Source organism: Felis catus, chromosome B1 (assembly GCF_018350175.1).
Source record: "Felis catus isolate Fca126 chromosome B1, F.catus_Fca126_mat1.0, whole genome shotgun sequence".
In the NCBI taxonomy this organism is placed as follows: Eukaryota; Metazoa; Chordata; class Mammalia; order Carnivora; family Felidae; genus Felis; species Felis catus.
This window is the reverse complement of record NC_058371.1, coordinates 130,028,380-130,051,938: the sequence shown is the minus strand read 5'-3', so window position 1 is coordinate 130,051,938 and position 23,559 is coordinate 130,028,380. Positions and strand designations below refer to the sequence as shown.

At 34.6% G+C, this 23,559-nt stretch overlaps 1 protein-coding gene across 5 annotated transcripts in view; it reads left to right on the top strand.

Annotated features, from left to right (window-relative positions):
- CCSER1 (coiled-coil serine rich protein 1) overlaps positions 1 to 23,559 on the top strand; it is a 1,296,004-nt gene that overhangs the window by 485,582 nt on the left and 786,863 nt on the right. For all 5 annotated transcript variants that reach the window (XM_011281786.4, XM_045056881.1, XM_023252933.2 and 2 more), the window contains one exon: positions 20,576 to 20,653. In XM_011281786.4, the coding sequence (XP_011280088.1) occupies positions 20,576 to 20,653 (78 nt within the window). The remainder of the gene's footprint in view (positions 1 to 20,575; positions 20,654 to 23,559) is intronic.

The following is a 23,559-nucleotide window of genomic DNA, read 5'->3' as shown; positions in this document are numbered from 1 at the left end:
GGAAGGAGGGCAGGAGGGAGGAAGGAAGGAAGGAAGGAAGATAAATTCCTGTTCTTCAGTTTATAATTTAGTTGTCAAGACAAAGGCATATGCACGTTTAAAACTCTGAATAACTCTTTGTAGCAATGAAAGTGCCGTGGTGATTTAGAAATTTATGTTTGCTCTAATAAATGATCTGAAGGAGAGTAATAGCTATGGTGGTATGTAAAGAACTCAGGACTAGGAGTCAGAAAATTCCAAACAAATTCCCATTTTACTATCTTTTCCTTGTTGAGTGGAAATAGTAATCATTATTAAGCATCTATCATCAATAAGGCATTTTGCTGACTTCTTTATATATATTAATTACCTTAACTCTATTGTACCAAAGTAAGAACCCTCAGATATTAGTGCTTAAAAGCGCAACTTACTGATTTTCCCTGTAGAAAAAAATCTGTTTATGTGATGCAATTTCTCATGGGTTCTTATATTCAGGAAGCTATAGAAGTTGAGTAAGTAGTCATTTAATGTTGGATAGGCTGCTAATTTATTTAGTCTGCAGTATGACGGTTAACTCTCCCTGATTAATTGAGAGAAAAGGTCAATAGAAAGTAGGAAAGAAAGTTTTAGTATCGTTCTTTTGTGTTCATACTAGCTTTCACTGCTAGTTTTATGCCATAGACAAATGTTTTATGCCATAGACAAATCTAATGGTTCAAAATGTTCTATTCTTTGAGGGCATGGAAAATGGCTTCATGTTTGGTTTTTATTTCTTCAAGAAAAGTTCCAGGGCTTGAATTAATTCTAAAAATCTTGTTTCAGTCTTACAAAGAGTCAGAGCACTTATTAAATGTGGCAACCTCTTCCAAATGTTCCCTTCAGTATAAAAAACTCCATTAAGCCTGTATATTGTGCATTTTTTCACTGCATGATATGTGTATGTGTGTGTGTGCCCACTTTAATTTATGAAACCAATTTAAATACTGCATCTTAAAAAGCTGGCTATAAACCTCAATTTAATAGAGAAGCAAAAATGTTTGAAAGTAATTTAAATTGTTTACTATACTACCAAATCTGAATGCCAGTGAGCTACAATTTATCAATAACACACATTCTTTATTAATGTTGTCTTCTTTTGCTTTCAGAGGGTGACATAGAAGGCCAAAACTGGAAAACACTTTTTTTTTTTTTTTTTGCCAATCCAGAATTTCTGATCTCTATATACTTTGGCAACCATTAGGGAACTAAAAGATGCATAATTGAAAAAGAAATTAAAATGTTAAATTCAAGGACACAGTGCTTTGAATAAAAGCCCCAGATAATGTGAACTTGATAAGTTCATTAATTATAAATAAAAGATCTAGCATAAATGAGGAATTTTGTGACTTGCGAGACTAAAGAATTTTTAAATGCATCTAGCACAGTAAAATATTCTAGAGAATTAATTTATAAACTAAATTATTAACCTATGGAAATTGGGTAATAGCATCTCACTTTTATTACACATTTTCAATTATAGGATGCCATGTAAGAGACTTAGGAATTGAAGCTTAAATGGATTAGTTTCCTGTTATTAGTTTATTATTTACTCTTTATTCTGTGTGTAGATATCACTTGAAGTAGTATCTAGAAAATAGGAATGGAATGGGAAGAAAACATGAAGGCAAAGCAGTTGTGAATATCTAGGTTCATGTGACATTTTGTCTGTAGTCACATGCCATTCAGTACTAATTGAGGTGAATCTCAACAGCTTATGAATTTGAGAAGGAAAATAAGCACTCTCTTTACATTGCTGTATTTTATTTTACTTCACTTACTGATACAATTATATCAAATATATATTTTTTAATTTTTCTGGTTGTGATATTTATATTTTTTTCAAAGAATTTTCTTTGTACTATTGTATAGAATTTTCATCACACTTTGTTGAGTGCAAGCACTATTGGTATTATGTGAGTGTAGTATTGATTATTTAGAAACCATTAACAAACAAAAGATATAGGTAACCTAAAATACATAAATTCCTCAACATTAAATTTATTACTATGAATTTTTGAATTAATATAAATGTTACACTGTTTTTGAAACAATAACTCTTTTAAAAAACTCATTGGCAACTTTCCCTAAATATAAAGCTTATATCCAAATAGCAATTTTAATTTATAGGCAGTGAACATTAGAGTTGGATTAGCATTCTACTGATTTTATCGTTTTATTTCATTTCAATTGAAAATTAAGTGCACTACCAGTCACAGTGAATAATCTTCACAGATATGTGTACCTGTGTTTTGTAGCTGAATTTATTTACATTCACATTAACTACTTAGCTCCTGCCAAGCAGTTCCACATTCAACAATTATTCATACAAATGCTTCATTGTATTTGTTATATATTTATTAGTCTAGATAACAAGATGGGTTTTGTAGCATGCTGGGTATTTTTTGTGGCTAAAATTAATTAAGAACATACTAATGTTTTTAAAGTTATGAACAGAAAGTTACTTAATTCCTATGATGAAAACAAGAGCTTTCAAAAGTAATGTAAGCATGTGCTTTTGTTTATAATATCATAAATATTAAAATGTACAGAAATTGTAAATAAGTATCTGAATTTATATCTCAATTTATAAAAAACAGACTGTGCAATAAACCCTAATTGAATAGTAATGGTAGTTTCTGTGATATAAAGATGAGACATACATAAACCTGTCCTGTAGGTGGCTCACATTTTAGCAGACGCAAGTAATTTCAACAGAGCGTGATAATCGCTAAAACATAGCACCTATTTAGCACTTAATGTGTGTCTGCCCTGCTTTTATTAGTTTTACCCCATTTACTCCTCTCAACAACCCTTAAGAGTAGGTTCTGTTACCATCTTCATTTTTTCTGATTTGTAGCATTTGCCCATTTCTACAGTGTAAATAGTCCTTCCATGGCCAATTTCAGACTATCAATGTGATGTGATGGAACTTGAATTTGGAAAGTTTTGAGAGGAAGATTTTTCCTCTACCAATTAGGACTGAGTAGCTTGCATCCCTCGAATAAACTGACCAAAGACAGCTTAACAGGGAAACAGTTTAGTATACATGGGGTCTACTCAGTTGTGAAAAGTTCATTGAATAGTAAGAGATACAGATTTCTATACCAAATTAACCAAAATCGGGGCCCTGTTTAGGGCTTCCAAGGGAAAGTACGGGAGGTTCTGTTGGGCTTTTTGGTGGTAATGGGCAGTTGGATTGCCACTTCTAGTGCTAATTAAAAGTCAATCTTTTCCTGAACAAGAAACTCCCTAGGAGGGGTATCACTGGCAGCTGCTTTGGGGAGACACTCTCCTTAAGTTTAGGTAATGTTTTTTTCTTTGGTTACTGATTGTTCAGAAATTTCCAGTTTCACATAATTTTTATATCACCTTGGTGGGGTGTTAATTCTTTCAGGAATATATGAACACTGTCAACTCTAGGGAGCCCTGGAAAAGTGGTTCCTGCGCACAATTATATATGTCCCACTTCAAAATTGCCTTTGTTCATGTGGTGAATTAAGTATTTTTAAAGCAAAGAAACAAACAAAAATTCATAACCTAAAGTTTCCTTTAACAGTTGTGATTTGTGCATAGTAAAGGGGATGACACTGTCAAAAGTTAAGAAAAAAACGGAAATAAAATCATTGAATCAACAAAGTAGTAATTGATGAAAGTTTATTGTGCACGTACCAAAAAGACACTTAGTAAACCAGGAGCACTCAAACGAAAACATGGAATGAAGCTCAGGGGTATAAGGAACTTTTACAGTGGGAAGGCAGTTTATTCTATACAGTGATTGGTTATATTAGACTTTTATTAAGTGGTAGGGAATTTTTTGGTGTTCACCTCATATCAATTTTGGGTAACCAGTTTAAGTTTTGTTTATGATTTCCATAGACACAAACAAGAAAAGACACAGGTCAAGTTAGTCATGCGAAATAAGCTAAATTGAGTTTTGTTTGTATAACTAAACTGTTTTGTCTACTCGAGGTATTTTCTTTTTTTTTTTTTTTAATTAAAAAAATTTTTTTTTTTCAACGTTTATTTATTTTTGGGACAGAGAGAGACAGAGCATGAATGGGGGAGGGGCAGAGAGAGAGAGGGAGATACAGAATCGGAAACAGGCTCCAGGCTCTGAGCCATCAGCCCAGAGCCCGACACGGGGCTCGAACTCACGGACTGCGAGATCGTGACCTGGCTGAAGTCAGACGCTTAACCGACTGCGCCACCCAGGCGCCCCTACTCGAGGTATTTTCAAGGCTGATGTATTTGTTCTCAATTTTAGCACCTTCTGTAATCAGGATTTAGCTATTAGGACTAGATAGATTTTAGCGAATGCTTACAAAGTTTCTTGAAAACTTGAGAGAGATTGGACAAGGATGAAGTATGGGAAAAGAGGTAAACCATATATTATCCTGTGAAGGTTAGAATATATAATACAGCAAAACAAAATTTAGACAATGAATAGGTAGAGTTGAAGTAAATACAGTAAAACCTTGGATTACGAGTAACTTGTTCTGCGAGTGTTTTGCAAGGTAAGCAAACATTTCTAATAAATTTTAACTTGATAAACAAGCAGCATCTTGCGATACAAGTAATATGTGATGCCGAACATCACATGATCACCACTGAGCCAATGGTTCTTGAAATTCGTTTTGATATACAAGTGCTTTGGATTACAAGCATGTTTCCAGAATGAATTATGCTCGCAAACCAAGGTTTTACTGTACTTTCTGTTTATTGTGTTAATTCCTTTGTCTTGTTTTTGTTTTTCATAATTGGCAAAGTTGGTCCCAGGTGTATTTGCTATAGGGAGATGCAAAACTTGCTGTCCTGTTTGAGAAGGCTTATGAAGGAATAATTTGATGAAGCCATTTTGGCTTTCAGGTGGCATAAGATAAATGGTACCTATTTTTATGACCACATGCTTCATGTTATGAAGTGTCCCATAGAAAAGAAGCAGGTGTCCTTCTTGCTTCTCCTCACAATTCCCTGACCACTGTCGTCTTGGCCTCCCTAATAAATCTTGGCTGGAAGCCCATGCCATTAGATTATACCACTCTTTATTGCAGTCTTCATTAGACCCTCATCATACTCCTTCCTCTATTCTTTGAAGTTTATAGATCCTTACTCATTTTTACTGTTTCCAATATTGCTCCTAAAATAGTTCTGAATTGTATAAATTATTGCCTTACCCTGGCATGTCAGCTCCTTGAACCCTTGATTTTTCCACAATCTTGTTCTCTGTCCTATCTCAGCCAGTGTATCCAAGTGTTTGCCTGACTTCTCTACTATGATGTCCAACTGAAATTTCATACTTAACTTGAATAAACCTCTGTAAGGGTGGAATGGCTTTCCCTTCTTCCCTTCTAGGTTTTTGGCCAGTCTAATAATTAAATTGACATAAGACAGACTAACAGGAAAAACACAAATTTAATTTCATATCTTGCAAAGCCCTAAAGATACGAGACCCAAGAACAAGTAGCTCACTTGAGGCTTATATGCCGTCCTGGACTAAGGAATGTGGCAGGACCTGGGACTTTAAAGTGCAGGAGGATAATTCACAGGACAATAAGAAGAGCAGATTTTTGGTAATTAGATGTTTGCCCTGACATACAGATAGACCTTTCAAACAAAAAGTTATTACTGGTAAGAGCTCTCTTTCTGGGCCATCTCCCCTCTCAATTATTTTAGGTAGTTAAAGGAGAGGTAAAAGTTTTCTCAAGTCTGCTGGGTCTTGATTGCCTTCAGCTCCAGAAATTCCACATGCTCAAGTGGCATATTTTAGGGTCACATATTCTAGTCCCCCTCACTTCAAATATGTTATTGATGCAGCTTTTTTTCTATGCCAGTAAATCCCTACTCAATTCTTCTGTTGGCTGAGGCAAAAACCTTAGAAATCACCTCTGACTCTATTTCCCTTATAGCCCGTATCCAGAAAATCAGGAAATTTAATCATTCTGCCTTTTAAATATATATAGTTTCAGCCAGTTTTCACCACCCACATGGATAAAAACCTTATCGAAACCACCATCATCTCTCTACATATTACAATCACCTTTTAATGGGTCTTTAACTTTCCACACAAAACTTTCTGCAGTCTCTTTTAATCTAGCTTTTGCTATATTTTATTCATTATAAGTGGGTTACCAAATACAGTCCATACTTAGAGGAGGGGATTTATGCAACAATGCAAACACAAAAGCAGGTATCTTTGGAGTCCTTTCTAGAAGGTGCCTACCTCAGGCAGCATATCCTGTTTTAAGTACTAAGCCTAGAACTCAGAATTTGAAGCTAGAAACTCACTAGCCCTCTGTAGCAGACAAAGAATTTAACTGTCTTTCAGTTTAAAAGCTGCAAACGTTGTCAAACCTACCAGTACTTAAAAAGTCCAAGAGTGGAAAGATGTTCTTTCCTTCCCGTTCATAGTACACCAGCCTAATCTGCTAATGAAAAGCTCCTCTGTATAGTTTAAGGTCAACCAGCAATAGCTTTCAACTCCTGAGGCCCTGGCATCTGTGTTTTGGCTGAGTCTACACATGAACTTCGTCTTTCTGAGGTTGTTGACACCAAGAGGCTCTGCTGAGGCCCATTCATCCCACAGGTCATCAATTAAGACTCATAAGGGTCTAAAACTAGCTCCTTACCTGTGGGGCGGGGGGGGGGGGGGGAGGGGGAACCTCCATAAGATGAAGACAGCCTTCCAGGTTAAATTCTTATGAGCTCTTATGATCTGGACTTAAAGCTCTTACTTAGAACTTAGCAGGAGCGCCTGGGTGGCTCAGTCAGTTAAGCATCTGACTCTTGATTTCAGCTCGGGTCATGATTTCAAGGATCATGAGATCAAGCCCTGAGTCTGGCTCTCCGCTGACAGCACAGAGCCTGCTTGGGATTGTCTCTCTTTCCCTCTCTTTCTGTCCCTCCCCTGCTAATGTGCCCTGACTCTCTCTCAAAATAAATAAATAAACTTAAAAAAAATATTTAAAAGAAAGCTATGAAACATTAAAAAAAAACCTTAGCAATACTTAGCCTACTGCATAGCTGTTGAATAGAACACATGTGTTCTGCATGTGATCCTGATACAAAAAAAGAGGAATGACTGAGCCAACCACAGTGAATTCATCCATCCAAATTTATCAGCAAGAAAAAGTGATCCTTTCTTTGCTAGGCAGAGAAGCTGAGAGTAACACTATTAGACTTCCTTATTCATGAAAAGAAACACCAGGAATGAGGAACAAATGTTTCCCTCAAACTTTAAACTTTTTCAGATATTTTATTTATTTATTTAAATATTTCGTATTTATTTATTTACTTCATAATTTTGTTTTCTTTACTATGAAGAAAAGTCAACATAATCACATCTATCAATCTTTGGCTTTATGATTTCATTATGTATACGTTTTAAGAAGTCCACTGCATTCTACGTAATTGATAGAGATACTATTATATATTCTTCAAGTACTTCCTTTTTTTTTAACTTAACATTTTAATCCATTTAGAGTCTATTTGAATGGCATTATACACACACACACACACACACACACACACACACACACACACATGTATTTCCCCTGATAGTAACGATTGGTAAATTGCAGCCTATTAAATAACCTGATATATTTCTCTTTGCCTATTGAAGGTACAAATAAATTTAGAGCTATGAAACTTCTGAAGTAGAAGTAGAAATCAGTATGATAGCCTTAGAGGAAAATTTCATAATTAATGCAAAGTACAGCCTAGGATATATACATATCCTTTAACTGAGACTTTATAATTCCATAAATATTTTAAAAAGAAATAATCACAGAACTATTTTAAGAATGTTATCATAAAACTAATTGTAAAGAAAAAAGTGGTGGGGCACCTGGGTGACTCAGTTGGTTGGGCTTCGGACTCTTGATTTCAGCTCAGGTCATGTTCTCACAGTTGTGATATTGAACCCTGCATCAGGCTCCATGCTCAGCTTGGGATTCTCCCTCTCCCTCTCTCTGCCCTTCCCTGCTCTTGAACATGCACATGCATGGTCTCTATATCAATCAGTCATCAATCAACCAATAAAAATTAAAATGAAAAAAAATGAGATTAGTAATTGGAATTGATCACAAGATCAGAATAGAGCTAAGAGCAAAGCAAACTCAGCGTAGCCAAGTTACTGTTAGAATGTTTCTCTCAACTTCTTGGATGATTGATACTAAGCAGAAAATATTTTTAAAAGCCATGATTTTTAAAATCTCTCGGATTTTAAGAAGGTAAACTTCAACTGGAGCTTTCACATACCGTGTAGATCTGTACTAAAAGACTTTGGAAGCAGGGAATACATAATAAGAGAGTGGAAAAACACTTAAGCTCAGGTGGATGTGTAAGCTGATAGAATCTCCACACAACTCAATTTGGGAATATCAATCAGAATTACAGTTGAGTATACCTTTAGATCTGTAATTCTACACCTGGAAAATTATTTTATAGATAAAAATGCATATAATATAAAATTAATTTCAGCTGTCTTTGTAATAGCAAAAGAGTGGGAATGTAACACTGTTTAGCTCTATTGTGATGGATCCGTAAACTGAAATAATATACAGCTATGTAAGAGAATGAGGGTACTCATTATATACAAATACATGGTAATTTGAAAAATGCAAGTTGAAGAACAGCATGCAAAACATGTTATTCTATATGTATAAAAGAAAAACTCAATGACCGTATTTCTCTATGCATGTGTGTGTGTGTACGTGCAGTTGACCCTTGAGCAACTTCGGTTTGAATTGTACAGATCCACTTGCAGAAAGATTTTTTTTTTTACTGTACAGTATTGTAAATGTAAGTTTCCGTATGATTTTTAATAATTTTTTCTAGTTTTATTATAAGAATACAGTATATAGTACATAGACAAAATACATTAATCAACTCTGTATTCCATAAGGTTTCTAGTCAGCAGTAGGCTATAGGTTAAGTTTTTGATAGAGTCAGAAGTTATATGCAGATTTTCAACTACACAGGGGTCAGCACCCAACTGTAATGTATATATGTGTGTGTGACCCCTAAGTTCAAAGGTCAACTGTAATGTTTCTATTATGTATATATAATATACGCATATATAAAACATATATACAAGGTTATACAATAAGTTGGTAAAATTAAGGGCCTCTGGATGACTGGGGACTAGGAGTAGAATAAGAATATTTTCCTGGAAAAAGATGTTGCACCATATGAATTTTGATTATCTAAATGTGTCACCTTGTGAAAAGCAAATTAAAAAATATATACATACTAAATTTTAAAAAAAATGTAAACACATTTTTATATATAGGCATTTTTTACCAAATCTCATAAATCTCCAAATTTAAAAATAATTACTCTAAGACCCCCCAACTTAGAAAATAATTCGATAAATTATTTTGCTATCACATAAACATTGCTAACTTCCCAGCTAAGAATAAAGTAGGGTCCTGATTCTCTACTCCACTTGTGCCAGCCAATTCCAAATTTTAGATTCTATGGCATGTAACTTCCCAACCACAATAAGCACTGTGTGAATAAGTAAGCTTATTCCTATAGTAGAAAGGATGCTTAAGTGTTGGCCACACTGTTTTGTAAAAACTATTTAGCCATGTGGAACTGAATTATTAGTATGTCAGATACGTACTTAGGACTCAGTTGCTTTTTCTCCATTTATGGGATTGGCTCTGTGTTGGATTTGCTCCTAGGGATATACCATCCACTTGGTGGTTTCTAGTAATTTAGGAAGAAACACATTCTATGATCTTAGCAGCATTAGCTGAATGAGAGCATCTCTTTCTCAAAATTCCAACACAATTCCCATAGTTGAATTTCATTTAAATGATTTGGCTCATGTGCCTTGTCTTTTTGTGTCCAAGCCTTACTTATATGCTCACATCTATTTCAAGGATATTGGATCAGCACTACTCAAAACAAAGTGATTAAAAATTTAGGAGAAATCACTCCCCAAAGGAAAAATTCAGTTGTTGTTAACATAATAAAATGGATTAGATGCTGGGAAGGCAAAAACAGCAGATATCACCTACAAGAAGATATTATAAAGAAAAAAACAACTTGCATTTTCATTTGGAGAAAACAAGACCAATAAAAGACTTGTCTCACATTGGTAAGGTTGTTGAGCTTGGCCAAAGTACAAAGAGCTACTCTTGATTTAGACATTGAATGCAATTAACTGTTGCTCTCATTTTGGTTTACTGCCAAAATGATAAAGAGTAAGAAAAGGATATACACACTTAAGGAATGAAGTGTGTGGAATCAACTTCTCCCTGGCTAACCTGGTTCTTCACTGAGGTGTGCCTGAAATTCAGTGGTCAGCACCTGGATTGGAGGAGCCCGGGACTGTCAGCGCATTGCCATTTGTAGAACATACCTGATGAAGGACACAAATTAGCTCTCAAGAGTACACCCACTCGAGGCACAAGTACAGAAGTATACCCACTCTTGAGACAGATGGACAGAAGAATGTCCTTCTGTGCCACAATTAGGTACACTGCATTCCTTTTCTTACTAAGCCTTGGGACAGTCACATCTTAGCAGTGAGAGGAGTCATGACAAAAATTAAAATCTAAGGTCAGGGAAGCCTAATGTGTCCTTACTACTCATTAGGTGGCTGAACAAATAAATGACAATCTTCACAGAAAATTGACACATCTGAAAAATATTCTCAAGAAAAGCAGGCCATTTATACTATAGAAATCTAAATTATCCTATGGACTTTATCAGTAATAACATCATTGATTATTAAAACAACAAAATGTTTTGATATGGCACATTTTAATATAATTTTAGAACTCTTAGAATGCATGCTCAAATTAGAGTTAACACTCTTAGGTAAACATTTAATTTTATTAGGGATAGAAAATTACCTTATGAAATTTACCCTAATGGCTTAAAAAATAAAATATTTCACTTATACTCAGACCTGTTTATGTACTCAACAGATTTGAGCCCAATTGATCATGTTTCACTTCAAGAAATTCTTATAAATAAATTTTAATCTCATAGTACAGACCCATTAATTATTCTTTCAGGGGAGTTATAATTAATGGATCTGTACTATAGAATTATGGCCTTCAGTAAATATTAATAATGCAAACTCACTCTACCAAGCACCTTAAGAGTACCCAAACAAATAGATCATTTTATATGGCTGAAGCTTTCCTTCAACATTCCTTAGGGAACATGAAAACATTGAAAACAATTTAACATCAGCTTTTCATCGAGATCTTCACAGAAAATTAAAGATTCTTTGGTGGAGCTGTTACTCATCTTCAAAAAATAGTCTGTCAAAATTCATTTTTATAAAAGTGATAAAAGCTCTAATGAAAGCTTAGAAGCTGTGAGTACAATGACAGTCATGTATTATAAGCCTAAAAATCCTGTTTATATTGCTAATGAAGAATAATTTAAATATTTTTTTTTATTTTAAAAGTTTTGTATTTACAGAAAGGTTGCAGAGGTAGTACAGAGAACACCATTTACCCCTCTTTAAGTTTCCCCTATTGTTATCTTCTTACCTGAGCAGAGTACATTTGTCACAACCAACAACCAATATGGGTACATTACTGTTAACTAAAATTAACAACTTATTCAGATGTTACCAGTTTTCTCTAATATCCTTTTTGCTATTACAGGATTGTATCCAGTATACCACAATATATTTAATCATCATGTCTCCCTAATGACATGATCTGCAATAGTTTCAGACTTTCCTATTCCTTTAGGACCTTGACTTTGGTTAGGTTTTCTGCAGAATAACCTTCAATTTTGGTTTGTCTGATTTTTTTTTCTCATAATTAGACTGAGGTAATTGGTTTTGAGGAGAAAGACCACAGGGGTGAAGGACCCCTCTTATCGTATTATGTCATGTTATCTACATGGTGTTAACCTTGATCACTAGAATGAAGTAATGTTTGCTGGGTTTCTCCACCATAAAGTTACCTTTCCCCTTTTCATACTCTTTGGAATTAACTCACTAAACACAGCCTGGGGGTTGGATTTGCAGTGGACTATTAAGTTCCACATCTCGAAGAAACGGAGTGGCATAAATTATTTAAAGTTCTTTTGTAAGAGAGATTTGGCTTTTCTCCCCAATTATTTATTTATTCAGCTCCTTATTTATATATGAATTCATGATCTTTTTAAATTTTGTTGTATCCTTTGAGCTATACTCCAATACTATGTTATTTATTTGTTTCTCCAGTGGTTCCAGCTTTGGCAATTGGGAGCTCTTTCACATTGTCTCTTTGACATGCCCCATCCTTTTATCTTGTGAGCATTTCCTTACTTTCTGGAACAACAAGATGGTGTAGAAGTATCTAGTACATCCTTTGCCCCATCCCAGGAATCTTCTCCAAGGAGCCATGGTTCCTTTTATTAGAAGAAACTAATGTCTAAACACTGGGCATTAATAAAGAATATTTTATTTAATAAAATTAGCACATTTTTCTCCAGTATCAAAATACAATATGGGAAAATACAATATGACTTATATAAAAAACATTATCAATACTTGTGAAAAATTACTCATTTTCATGGATAAAAAAGTAACTCCCTGAGTGCTTGGCTGGCTTGGTAGGTAGAGCATGTGACTCCTAATCTTGGGGTTGTAAGATTGAATCCCACACTGTGTGTAAACATTACTTAAAAAACAATAAAGTAAAATGCATTAAAAAAAATAACTCTCAGGGTGCCTCGGTTGCTCAGTGGTTAAGGGTCTGACTTCAGCTCAGGTCATGATTTCACGGTTTGTGAGTTTGAGCCCCACTTTGGGCTCTGTGCTGACAGCTCAGAGCCTGGAGCCTGCTTCAGATTCTGTGTCTGCCTCTCTCTCTGCACCTCCCCTGCTCATGCTCTGTCTCTCTCTCTCTCTCTCAAAAATAAATAAACATTAAAAAAATGTTTTAAGTTAAAAAAAAAACCCTAATATGTGAATTGATGAAAAAAATTCCAAAATTGAATTTTCTTTATTTTTTTTTAATTTTTTAAGGTTTATTTTTGACAGAGAGAGACAGAGTATGAGTGGGGGTGGGGGTCCAGAGAGAGAGGGAGACACAAAATCTGAGGCAGGCCCCAGGCTCCGAGGTGTCAGCACAGAGCCTGACACGGGGCTCAAACCCACAGACCGCAAGACCATGACCTGAGCCGAAGTCAGACACTCAACCGACTGAGCCACCCGGGCGCCCCCGAAAATTGAATTTTAATTTAATTTAATTTAATTTTTGAAAATTATTAAATTGGGCGCCTGGGTGGCGCAGTCGGTTAAGCGTCCGACTTCAGCCAGGTCACGATCTCGCGGTCCGTGAGTTCGAGCCCCGCGTCAGGCTCTGGGCTGATGGCTCAGAGCCTGGAGCCTGTTTCCGATTCTGTGTCTCCCTCTCTCTCTGCCCCTGCCCCGTTCATGCTCTGTCTCTCTCTGTCCCAAAAATAAATAAATGTTGAAAAAAAAATTTTAAAAAGAAAATTATTAAATTTATATATTTAGTTTGAGAGAGAGAGAGAGCTAGCAGGGAGGGGCAGAGACAGAAGAGAAACCCAAGCAAGCTCCATACCATCAGCATGGAGCCTGACACAGGGCTCAAATCCACAAACTGCGAGATCGTGACCTGAGCCAAAACCAAGTGTTGGATGTTTAACTGAGCCACCCAGGCAACCCTGACTTTTAATTTTAATTTTTATGTTATTATATAAATGGCTGACTTGACAATTATATAGCCATCTATACTATCAAGTATAGATCATTTCTGAATCAGCTGAGAGTTCATTACTTCATGTCAAAAGGAAGAACAGAGTACTGTTTTTCAAGGCTATTTCAGTGAGTTCATTTTTTAAGTAATAAAATAGTAGAAGCTTAAAGAAGATGTGACATTCAAAGTATCAACATTCTTTTCTGGTTTAATAAGTATTAATGAATGATGTCTCTTATCCTTTAATCTCTCCATTTCTTTAGTGACAGTATATTGAGTTAAAGCCTTCAACTGTGCACTTTGGTCATTAACAGTTCAGCAGTGTCAGTTGAGAGTGATTAGATTTTCTCGCCAAACATTTTAAGCACTGTTTATAGTAACAGATAATATACCATTCCCCTAAATTGTGGTCTGAAAGTTAACCTGGGAGAAAGTCGTTATTATTGCAACAGTATGTTTCTTTCATTATTTGGGTAAGAACACCTGCTATAATTTGTAAACCCTACTGTTCATTTTCTGGATTTTTTAAAATAGAAATACTGTTTTAATATACTTCTATTTTGTTTTTTGCTGTTGCTGTTTTAAAGGTTTTTTTAAAATTTATTTTTGAGAGAGAGAGAGTGTGTGTGTGTGTGTGTGTGTGTGTGAGAACGGGAGAGGAACAGAGAGAGTGTGAGGGAGAGAAACTGGAGCAGGTTCTGCACTGTCAGCACAGAGCCCAAAGCAGGGCTCAGTCTCACGAACTGTGAGATCATAACCTGAGCCGAAATCAAGAGGCAGATGCTCAACCAACTGAGCCACCCAGGTACCCCTACTTATATTTTGTATACTTATTTTTGTACGTTTATTTTTTTCCATCAGCAATAATCTCTAGTAATTCTGGCATCAGTGTTGATAGTCAGCGTAGATACTAGATTGTTAGTCAGAGCTGGTACCAGATACTGGAGTCTGAAAATTGCATTGAGTCTGAAATTTGCTACTTCTGGCCTCTTTGTAAGTTATCCTTGATAATTCATATGTATATTTAAGAATCATCTCATAGGACCCAAGGAAAGTTCTAGTCAGCCTCCTGCCATTGTTTTCCTCTTATGTCGCAGCTCTTAATATGCCTCAGAGGCATGGTATTTGCAGAACTTCTCTAGATGCTTAAATCATTTTTTATTCCATTGAGAAATTTGAACAAGAAGATCATATTGCTCATCTTACCGCTTAGAATTTTATTTAAAATTGCTTTTTCCATTTCTACTTGCACCCTCTTTTTTCCTCAAAGATGAGTCAACTCATCAGTCTCCGAGATGATAGACACATTGCTTTACTTGCCATTTCTATTATCCTTCCCACCTAAAACTTTACTTCTCTCTCATTCTCCAGTTCCTCTGCCCAGGAAGTTCCATAATCGCCAATTCTGATGAGAGTCTCATGTATTAATTTAAAATTTTTGGTATGTTAGCAAAGATTTCTTCTCTTCCCTCCACAAACCCACAAGCAGATAATATCTCCACGTTTTTGCTTATTGTAATTAAACTATGTGAAGCTACTGTTAACTGTCAGATTCCCACCAAATGAGTGAATTGGCTAAATGCTTGAGGTAACTTGCTAAATACAAATTAAGTTTTGTGAAAGTCTTTTGCTAGATTGTGTACAAGTATTAATGTTATTTGATGTTTCTTGTACAACAAGAAATTGCAAAAGCATTTTCAAAGATTAGAATACTAACTATGCTGTTTTTGGGCCATGATGTTTGAACTGAAAGTTTAGTAGCTGGAAACAAAGTAAAAAAATAGATATTTGTGGACTTGAAGTTGAACAAGGTTTCTCAGGTGAATCACCAAAAGTATAAACCATAACAAAACAAACAAAAAGACAAATAAGATGGAAATCGTTGGTTCTTTTGAAGACAGTATTAAGAAAACAAAGAAATAAGCCAGAAACTGTGTGAAAATATTTATAATACACATATACAACAAATAATTTATATCCAAATAACCCACTCAAAAAGAAAAATAGATGAAATAGTTTAACAGACTCTTCACAAAACAAGATATACTAATGGTCAACAAACACATGAAAGATGTTCAAAATCATTAGTTATCTATGGAAATGAAAGTTAAAACCACAGTGAGCTACCATTAAACATCCCTTGAATGGCTAACATTAAAAAAAAAGACTAATACTACCAATATTAGTGAGATACAATGCAAATTGAAGTGCAATGTTTTATAACCCTTTAGAGAATATTTGTCAATTTGTTATGAAATTGGCATAATAATGGATATAAATTTACCACAGGACCCAGGCAATTTCACTGTTAGGTATTTATCCAAGAAAAGTGAAAATGTATGACCACAAAAAGATAGATAGATAGATAGATAGATAGATAGATAGATAGATAGATATACATACACACACACGCACACACAAATGTTCAGCATGGCTAATAGTTCCAGCCTGGAGACAACTCAAACTGTACCAACAGGTGATTGAATAGACAAATTGTGGTTTGCCCTTAAATACTACCTGACGTTTAAAAGGATGGATCCTGAAACATGCAACAGCATGACATGATGCATTTCAAAATCATTTTGCTGAATGAGAGGAACCGGGTGTAAAAGAGTTCATAAAGTACATTTCCATTTATGTGACATTCTGAGGAAGGCAAAACTAACCTATAGAGATACAGCATATCAGTGTTGCCCAGGACCAGGAAAGGGGGTGCCATTTGAATGCAAAGGAGCATGAGGGAACAGTTTGAGGTGATGAAAATGTTCTAGATCTTGGTTTTGTTAGTATACATTTGTCAAAAAGTCACATAACCACATTTAAAAGTTGCATTTTAGTATAGGTATGTTATACTTCAGTAAAGTTGATTTAAAGAAAAAGATGAATTGGAGGTGAGGGATGAGGTAGTTTGTGAAGTTAGGAGATTTATATAATGGAAACAGCAACAGCAAAGTGAGTAGTTTCTTCAAACCAAGATGAGTAGAAAGAATTCTGGAGAACAATATGCATGAGAAGAGGGTGATATTCACTAGAATATCTTTGATAGTCTCACAGGTCTTGTCTAGATTTTATTATTAAACTTACAAGTCACACGAAACATTAAGCCCAATTTGGAGAAAAATTAAAAAAAAAGGACTTGGCATATATGCAGTAGAAATAGAAGGGTGAGGGAGGTCTACCAATTGGAGTGGACAAAACATTTTGAGTATAGGAAAAATATTAAGTTCGTATTATTTAATCACCCTAGTGTTGGAAAGAAGCAAGTATCTATTGGACTTAGAACCAGAAAACCAGGTTTTTAGGACACTTGTTAGAATTAGGATAGATGTCTTATATCAAGAACATCTTGTGCATTCTGTACTGGGTCGGAAAGCCAAAGTGTGTTAAATGAGAATTAGGAGACTTGTGTTGTTGTTGTTGTTGTTGTTGTTGTTGTTGTTGGGATGATTTGTTTATTTTACAGAATATTTCTTCTGTATTCCAAAGATAGTCACTTTCACATTATTGAGAACCAGCCATTTCCAAAGGCTCTGAAATATATCAATAGCAGATGAAGCCATCATTTTAACAAAATATTTTATGAAGAACATTGTGAATGAACATATAGTGTTAGCTTTTAAAAACTTCAAAGTAACTTAGGAAATACTTTGTTAATTTGTATTTAGATATGCAATTGCATTGGTATGGCTATTATTAAATGAAGGAGTAAATTAATTAAAGTATGAAGTATGGATAAGATTTATATCTGTAGGGTTTATACCATAATATCAGACACAGTATCTAAAAGTGTAAGCAAATTGGAGTGGCATCTAAATTACAGGTCACTTGACAATTAAGTGCAGTATGGCAGATGTTATATAAGATTGATTTGTATTTTTAAAACATTTTTCTCAAGATTCCCTAAGAGCAATAGAATTAAAGTGTCATACTATAAGATGGATTTGAAAGTTAAAGCAGGAACACAGTTTTCTCTAAGAATGACATTCAAATAATCAAGGTTAGATGACGCAGATTTTGAAGTCTGCTTTCCAACAGTGCTTAGAATGACACATTTTATTTCTGGGAAGTTGTTGGAGACCTCAACCCTAAAAGAAGTTAACCATGAAGCTTGATTTTGGCATATGTTCTTATGGAAGTTCAAAAATCTTCCATCTGCAAAAATGTGATACAGGCGTTTAAATTTTCACAACTGAATGTCATCTTCTGTCTTTTGAATATATGATTTGTTAAGGGCGTGATACTTTAGTATGCTTTGCAGAGTATCAATAGTTCAGGGAAATACCAGATAATTCAACTGTATATGACCTGTGTTCTATTACTCGCTTAATTTCTCATGAGAAATCTAATGAGAGAAACAGTTCACAAGTCTTGTTTTTTCTAGTGCGGGGGAAAAAAAAGTTTCATTTTTTTTTTTTTTAATTTAGAATCCTGCAGTAAATTCATTCCTAAGAAAGCCTTTGTTTCTCCATTACATCATATAATCAGATAGTGAAAGTCAGCATTTCAGAATATTCCCTGATTTTGATCAAATAATGGACAAGAAGCTCTGAATAAATTTAGAAATTAAGTCAGTAGTCAATTCACTTCAATTATCTAGTGTATATATTTTCCTGCATATATTTTCCTGCTTCCTTCAGTAGATTATTGTTCAGGTTTTTACCTAATATCCTCTGTTAGACATTTTAGGTCAATGTGCAGTCTTACATCAATTTCTAAAGTAGGTGCAGTAAATGGTGTATAAAAATTATACTGAATATCTTGGTTCCTATGCTTATAGTTCTTACACATTGCTGCCGAACTAGAGTCAGAAATAATACCACTTGAAGGATATTTTTTTTTAATTTTTTTTTTCAACGTTTATTTATTTTTTTGGGACAGAGACAGACAGAGCATGAACGGGGGAGGGGCAGAGAGAGAGGGAGACACAGAATCGGAAACAGGCTCCAGGCTCTGAGCCATCAGCCCAGAGCCTGACGCGGGGCTCGAACTCCCGGACCGCGGGATCGCGAGATCGTGACCTGGCTGAAGTCGGACGCTTAACGACTGCGCCACCCAGGCGCCCCGAAGGATATTTTAAATGTATCCAATTTATGGTAACACCTGAATCATATGAATTAAAAATGATCTCATGAGTGGAAAGAGACTCTAAGAATTGTAATAGTTGCAGCATCTTGTCTTTGAACATGTTCTTTTTTGGAACTTAAGTCAGCCAAACTTGTATGCTTATTCCTGTATCACAATCAAAATTAATCTGTTCTTTTGCTTTAATCTTTACTACAAAATGTTCTGTATTTGAGTGCATGCACAGTTGGTAACCAAGCTGGAAAATGTTGCTGTGCATTCTTTTCAGTGTTTTATTTGCTTATCTACTTAAATGGAATAATTACCCTGAGAGAGTGAGTTAAGGGTATAGTAACATAACTTCTGTTGCTCCCTATTATCAGTATTTTTTCATTCTTTTAGAAAAAATAGTGATAAGCTTGGGGGGGGGCTAAAAAAATTTCTTCTTATTTAAGAAATGTTAATTGATTACATTTTTACAGGACTAAAAGAACAACATTATCAACATTCCAATAATTCTCTTTTTGCATAAATCCTTTATTCAAACATTTTGTTTGTTTGTTTGTTTAGCAGTATATAAGAAAGATTGTAAAATTTCAGGGGCTATGAATATGGGAATTTAAAAATGTAATACTTCTTGATTTTGCTTTGCAGCTTGATGACAGATACCGTTTTCATAATGAATAAAAACTGGATACAATTATTTAAATCTTCATTAAATAAAAGTGAAAATACTTTTTTTTAAATTTTCGTTTATACTTATTCATTTTTGAGAGACAGAGGGAGGCAGAGCACAAGTGGGGGAGGGGCTGAGAGTGAGGGACACAGAATCTGAAGCAGGCTCCAGGATCTGAGCTGTAAGCATAGAGCCCAACGTGGGGCTGGAACTCACAAACTGCGAGATCATGACCTGAGCCAAAGTCGGACACTTAACCGACTGAGCCACCCAGGTGCCCCAAAATGAAAATACTTTAAAAAATTTTTTTTCAACGTTTATTTATTTTTGGGACAGAGACAGACAGAGCATGAACGGGGGAGGGGCAGAGAGAGAGGGAGACACAGAATCGGAAACAGGCTCCAGGCTCTGAGCCATCAGCCCAGAGCCTGACGCGGGGCTCGAACTCACGGACCGCGAGATCGTGACCTGGCTGAAGTCGGAAGCTTAACCGACTGCGCCACCCAGGCGCCCCTGAAAATACTTTTAAAAATAACATTTGAAAATCAGCCTGGAACACATCAAATAGCAACATAGTAAATCATCACAGATATAGTGTAACTTTCAAAAAAAGGTAAAAATCTAAAGTAAGCAAATATACTTTCAAATACTGCCCTAGCACAAAAGATGATCATTGTATTTAATAAAATTCTCTTGGAATGTACATTAAGAAGTCATAATTAGACTAATTTTTTCAGATAACTATTTCTAAATGAGGAATGATTCAGTATATAATAATCATTCAGATTTTTCTACGCCCATATTTAATTTATTTTTTTATATGAGGAGGGATTTGATTTTAAATTAGAAATAACAAAAATAACTACCCAAATGCATCTTTTTTTAATGTTGTTTATTTATTTTGAGAGAGAGCGTGCACTGCTTGAGCATGTTCCACGAACCAGGGAGGGAAGAGAGAGAGAATCCCAAGCAGGCTCCCCGGCTGTCAGCTCAGAGCCAGATGTGGGGGGTGGATCTCACAAACCATGAGATCATGACCTGAGCTGAAAGTAAGAGTCAGGGTCTTCAAATGACTGAGCCACCCAGAGGTCCATCTAAAATGTATCTTTTTGATTAAATTGTGTTTTCCTTGCAGAGTGCTGATATGAGCCCAGCAAGTAGCACAGCTTCACTTCCTGTTAGTCCTCTTACTGAAGAGCCCTTGCCTTTCAAGGTAAAATAAATAAATAAATAAATAATTTAAAAAATTATGATATTTTTAGTCTAATAAAATAGTTCATGGTTGAGATAAGGTAAACTGCTTTAATATAATGATCTAATTTCAAATGGTAAAATCTTTGTTTTTGTTCTGTTGTCATTTTGGTTAGTAAAGGAAAGTCAAGGTTTGGAGTAAAAGTTCATATTTTATAGAAAACATCATTTGCCTTGCATGTAACAAATAGGGATTTCTTTATAATAGTTTGATGTCACATGAATTAGAGGTTTCAAATCTTTTGCGTATCTTAGTTTAAGCAATAGATTTAGAATGAATTCTTTCTCCCTCATTGAGTAGTTAAATTTGCATTTGCTGTTTAAATTTTCATTGATGACTCTAGGTCATAATTAATGAAATATGCAATTTTTACAAATAAAAATGAACAAAATCAAAAACTGAAATATGGAATCATTCCTTTGAACACATTATATTTTAAAAATATTTAAGTAAATATGTAAATATGTAAAATATGTATATTTTAAGCAGTATGGTTAGTAGAATTCTTCAGTTTGGGAGACTATATGCATTTTAAGTGAGACATCATTTTCTCGTTTTGCTGTTTAAGATTTGATGTATCTCTTTAAACCAAAGCTTGCAGATCAGCTATTTTATGTTTGTTTCAAGGGTGTTTGAATTTCATCAAAATTGTTATAAAGAAAGACAATCCTTAAGATCATGGCAGAAAACACTCGGAAGGTTGGGATTTTACACTTACATGCAATAGTTTCAGTTTAATTTGGTTTAAAGACTGGTAGATGTACATTTTGGGATGTATTATGATTTTCATGATTTTTGGATTTTATCATAAAATGTTATTGTGTTTTTTTTTCTTTTTCATGTGAAAAGTATAACTTACTCAACTTCATATTGCTTATACCTAGTACAGTGGCTGGCATTGATTTCCATACACTAAGTATTTGCTGTACTGTTAAAATGAAAATAATAGAAAGCTATGAATTTCATTGCGTGTTTTTAGCTTTCTAATTATAGATGCTTTGTATCTTAATGATGGGCAATAATAATTAAAAGGTTTTATATCAGAGAATGGTTAAATACTGTTTAGTATTCTGATTACATTGTTTATTGAGAAATCTTTATTATTCTATGACAAAGAAGAAAATGCTAACACTTCAAAGTTTAGTGTTACTTAATGTTTCCATCTTATGGCATATGGGACAAATTTACAGAAGAATCATATCTTTAACAAGATTTTAATTGAATTCTCAAAGCATTACTAGAAACCATTTTCTCTTTTTAATATATTGATAATGACTATACTCCTTGAAAATTAATGTATTTTTTAATGGAGGTAAAAGAAAAGGCCAGATATATTCCAAAATGTGCTGACACAAAGCTAATATAAATATAATTATTTTAGTTAGTTTCTCGACTGCTTCTAAGAGATCAATAGTGTTCCCATGTTAATGCGTGTAAGTGGTTTTATAAGCAATTAAAACTTCTAAGTGCTTATAATATATAATATTAGCTTTTGGTAGCCAATGTAGTTATAATGCCTCTTAATTTACTTCTTTTGTGAAAGGAATATTATATGTATTATTTCATCATGTATAAAAAACATCCTCTAATATTTAAAGGTGTCTAAAATTAGAGTTTGAAATTATGAAATAAAGCTCCTGCATTTGCTTATTCATCACTGTTCTCATCATTCATTATTGTAGTCATGTCTGAGCATGAAAGCATTTGAGAGTATCCCTTCATAGAAAAAGATGTATGATATGCACAATTCTCTATGTACACTACAGTAAACTCATAGACTTCCCAGTCACACTCTTGATGCTGAGATATTTCTAAGATTCCAGGTTTACATGATTGTGCAGACAACTATTATGGGTATATATTTGAAAACAATAGGTAAATGTATAATCTCTGGTTTTGTTTTGTTTTTGTTTTTGTTTTTAATAAAGCATTCAGGGTTACATAAACCAGCGGTCTGTTACCTACCACAACATTATTATGGAAGGGCCAAGGTATAACTAATTTTGCATGGGTGGGAATAATATTTTATCACATAACCATAATAGAATTGTAAAATTTCAAGATCACTCATCTGAGAGTGTGATTTGAGAAAAGAGAGAGAGAGAGAATAGGTTGCTTAACTGTAAATTACAATGTTTATGTTTCTTTTTATATAATAACATTGAACCAAGTTGACATTAACTTTGATGTGTCCATTCCAGCCTATTCTACCTTTTTTCGTCTGCCATTCTTGATTTCTCTCAACCATCTAATTACTTCCAATCTACCCTACCTCCTTTCTTGGCTCAGATAGATATTCCACACCGAATGCCTTGGGGTCACCAAACAATACTGTTCTTTCATAAGATGATCCTTTTAATTTATTTGTAAGTACACAGTTATTAGCAGCCTCAGTCCATTCCCAGAACTAACAGTCTTGAAGCTGAAGCTGGCTCACTACTAGTGACCCCTCCATAAGAGTACACTTTATCATGGGCCATGTTCCTTTTGTCAACCACACTTATTCCGTATTTAAAAATTTATTTGTACTCTAATGAAGCGTGATTGCTAGATTTTAGTTCCTTTTTTCTCCAAAAGAAAAGCATTTTTTCTTTAATTAGATATTTTAGCAAAAGGTGTTATCCTCCCTTGTGCCTTTATTCTTACCCTGTGATAAATTCAATGGCTAGAAATGAATTCAACTCTATTTTTCTTTACACTCTGCTTTAAGAATGCACAAAGGCATTAAAGAATACCCTCCATTCATCAATCTTCAAATCCAAATATAAACACAGTTTACTCATTGCCATTCTTGGCCCATTAAGTGCTGCTTTTCTGTGATACTTGGGTTCCTGAAGTGTCTAATGAGATTGGATATCCAATGCCTA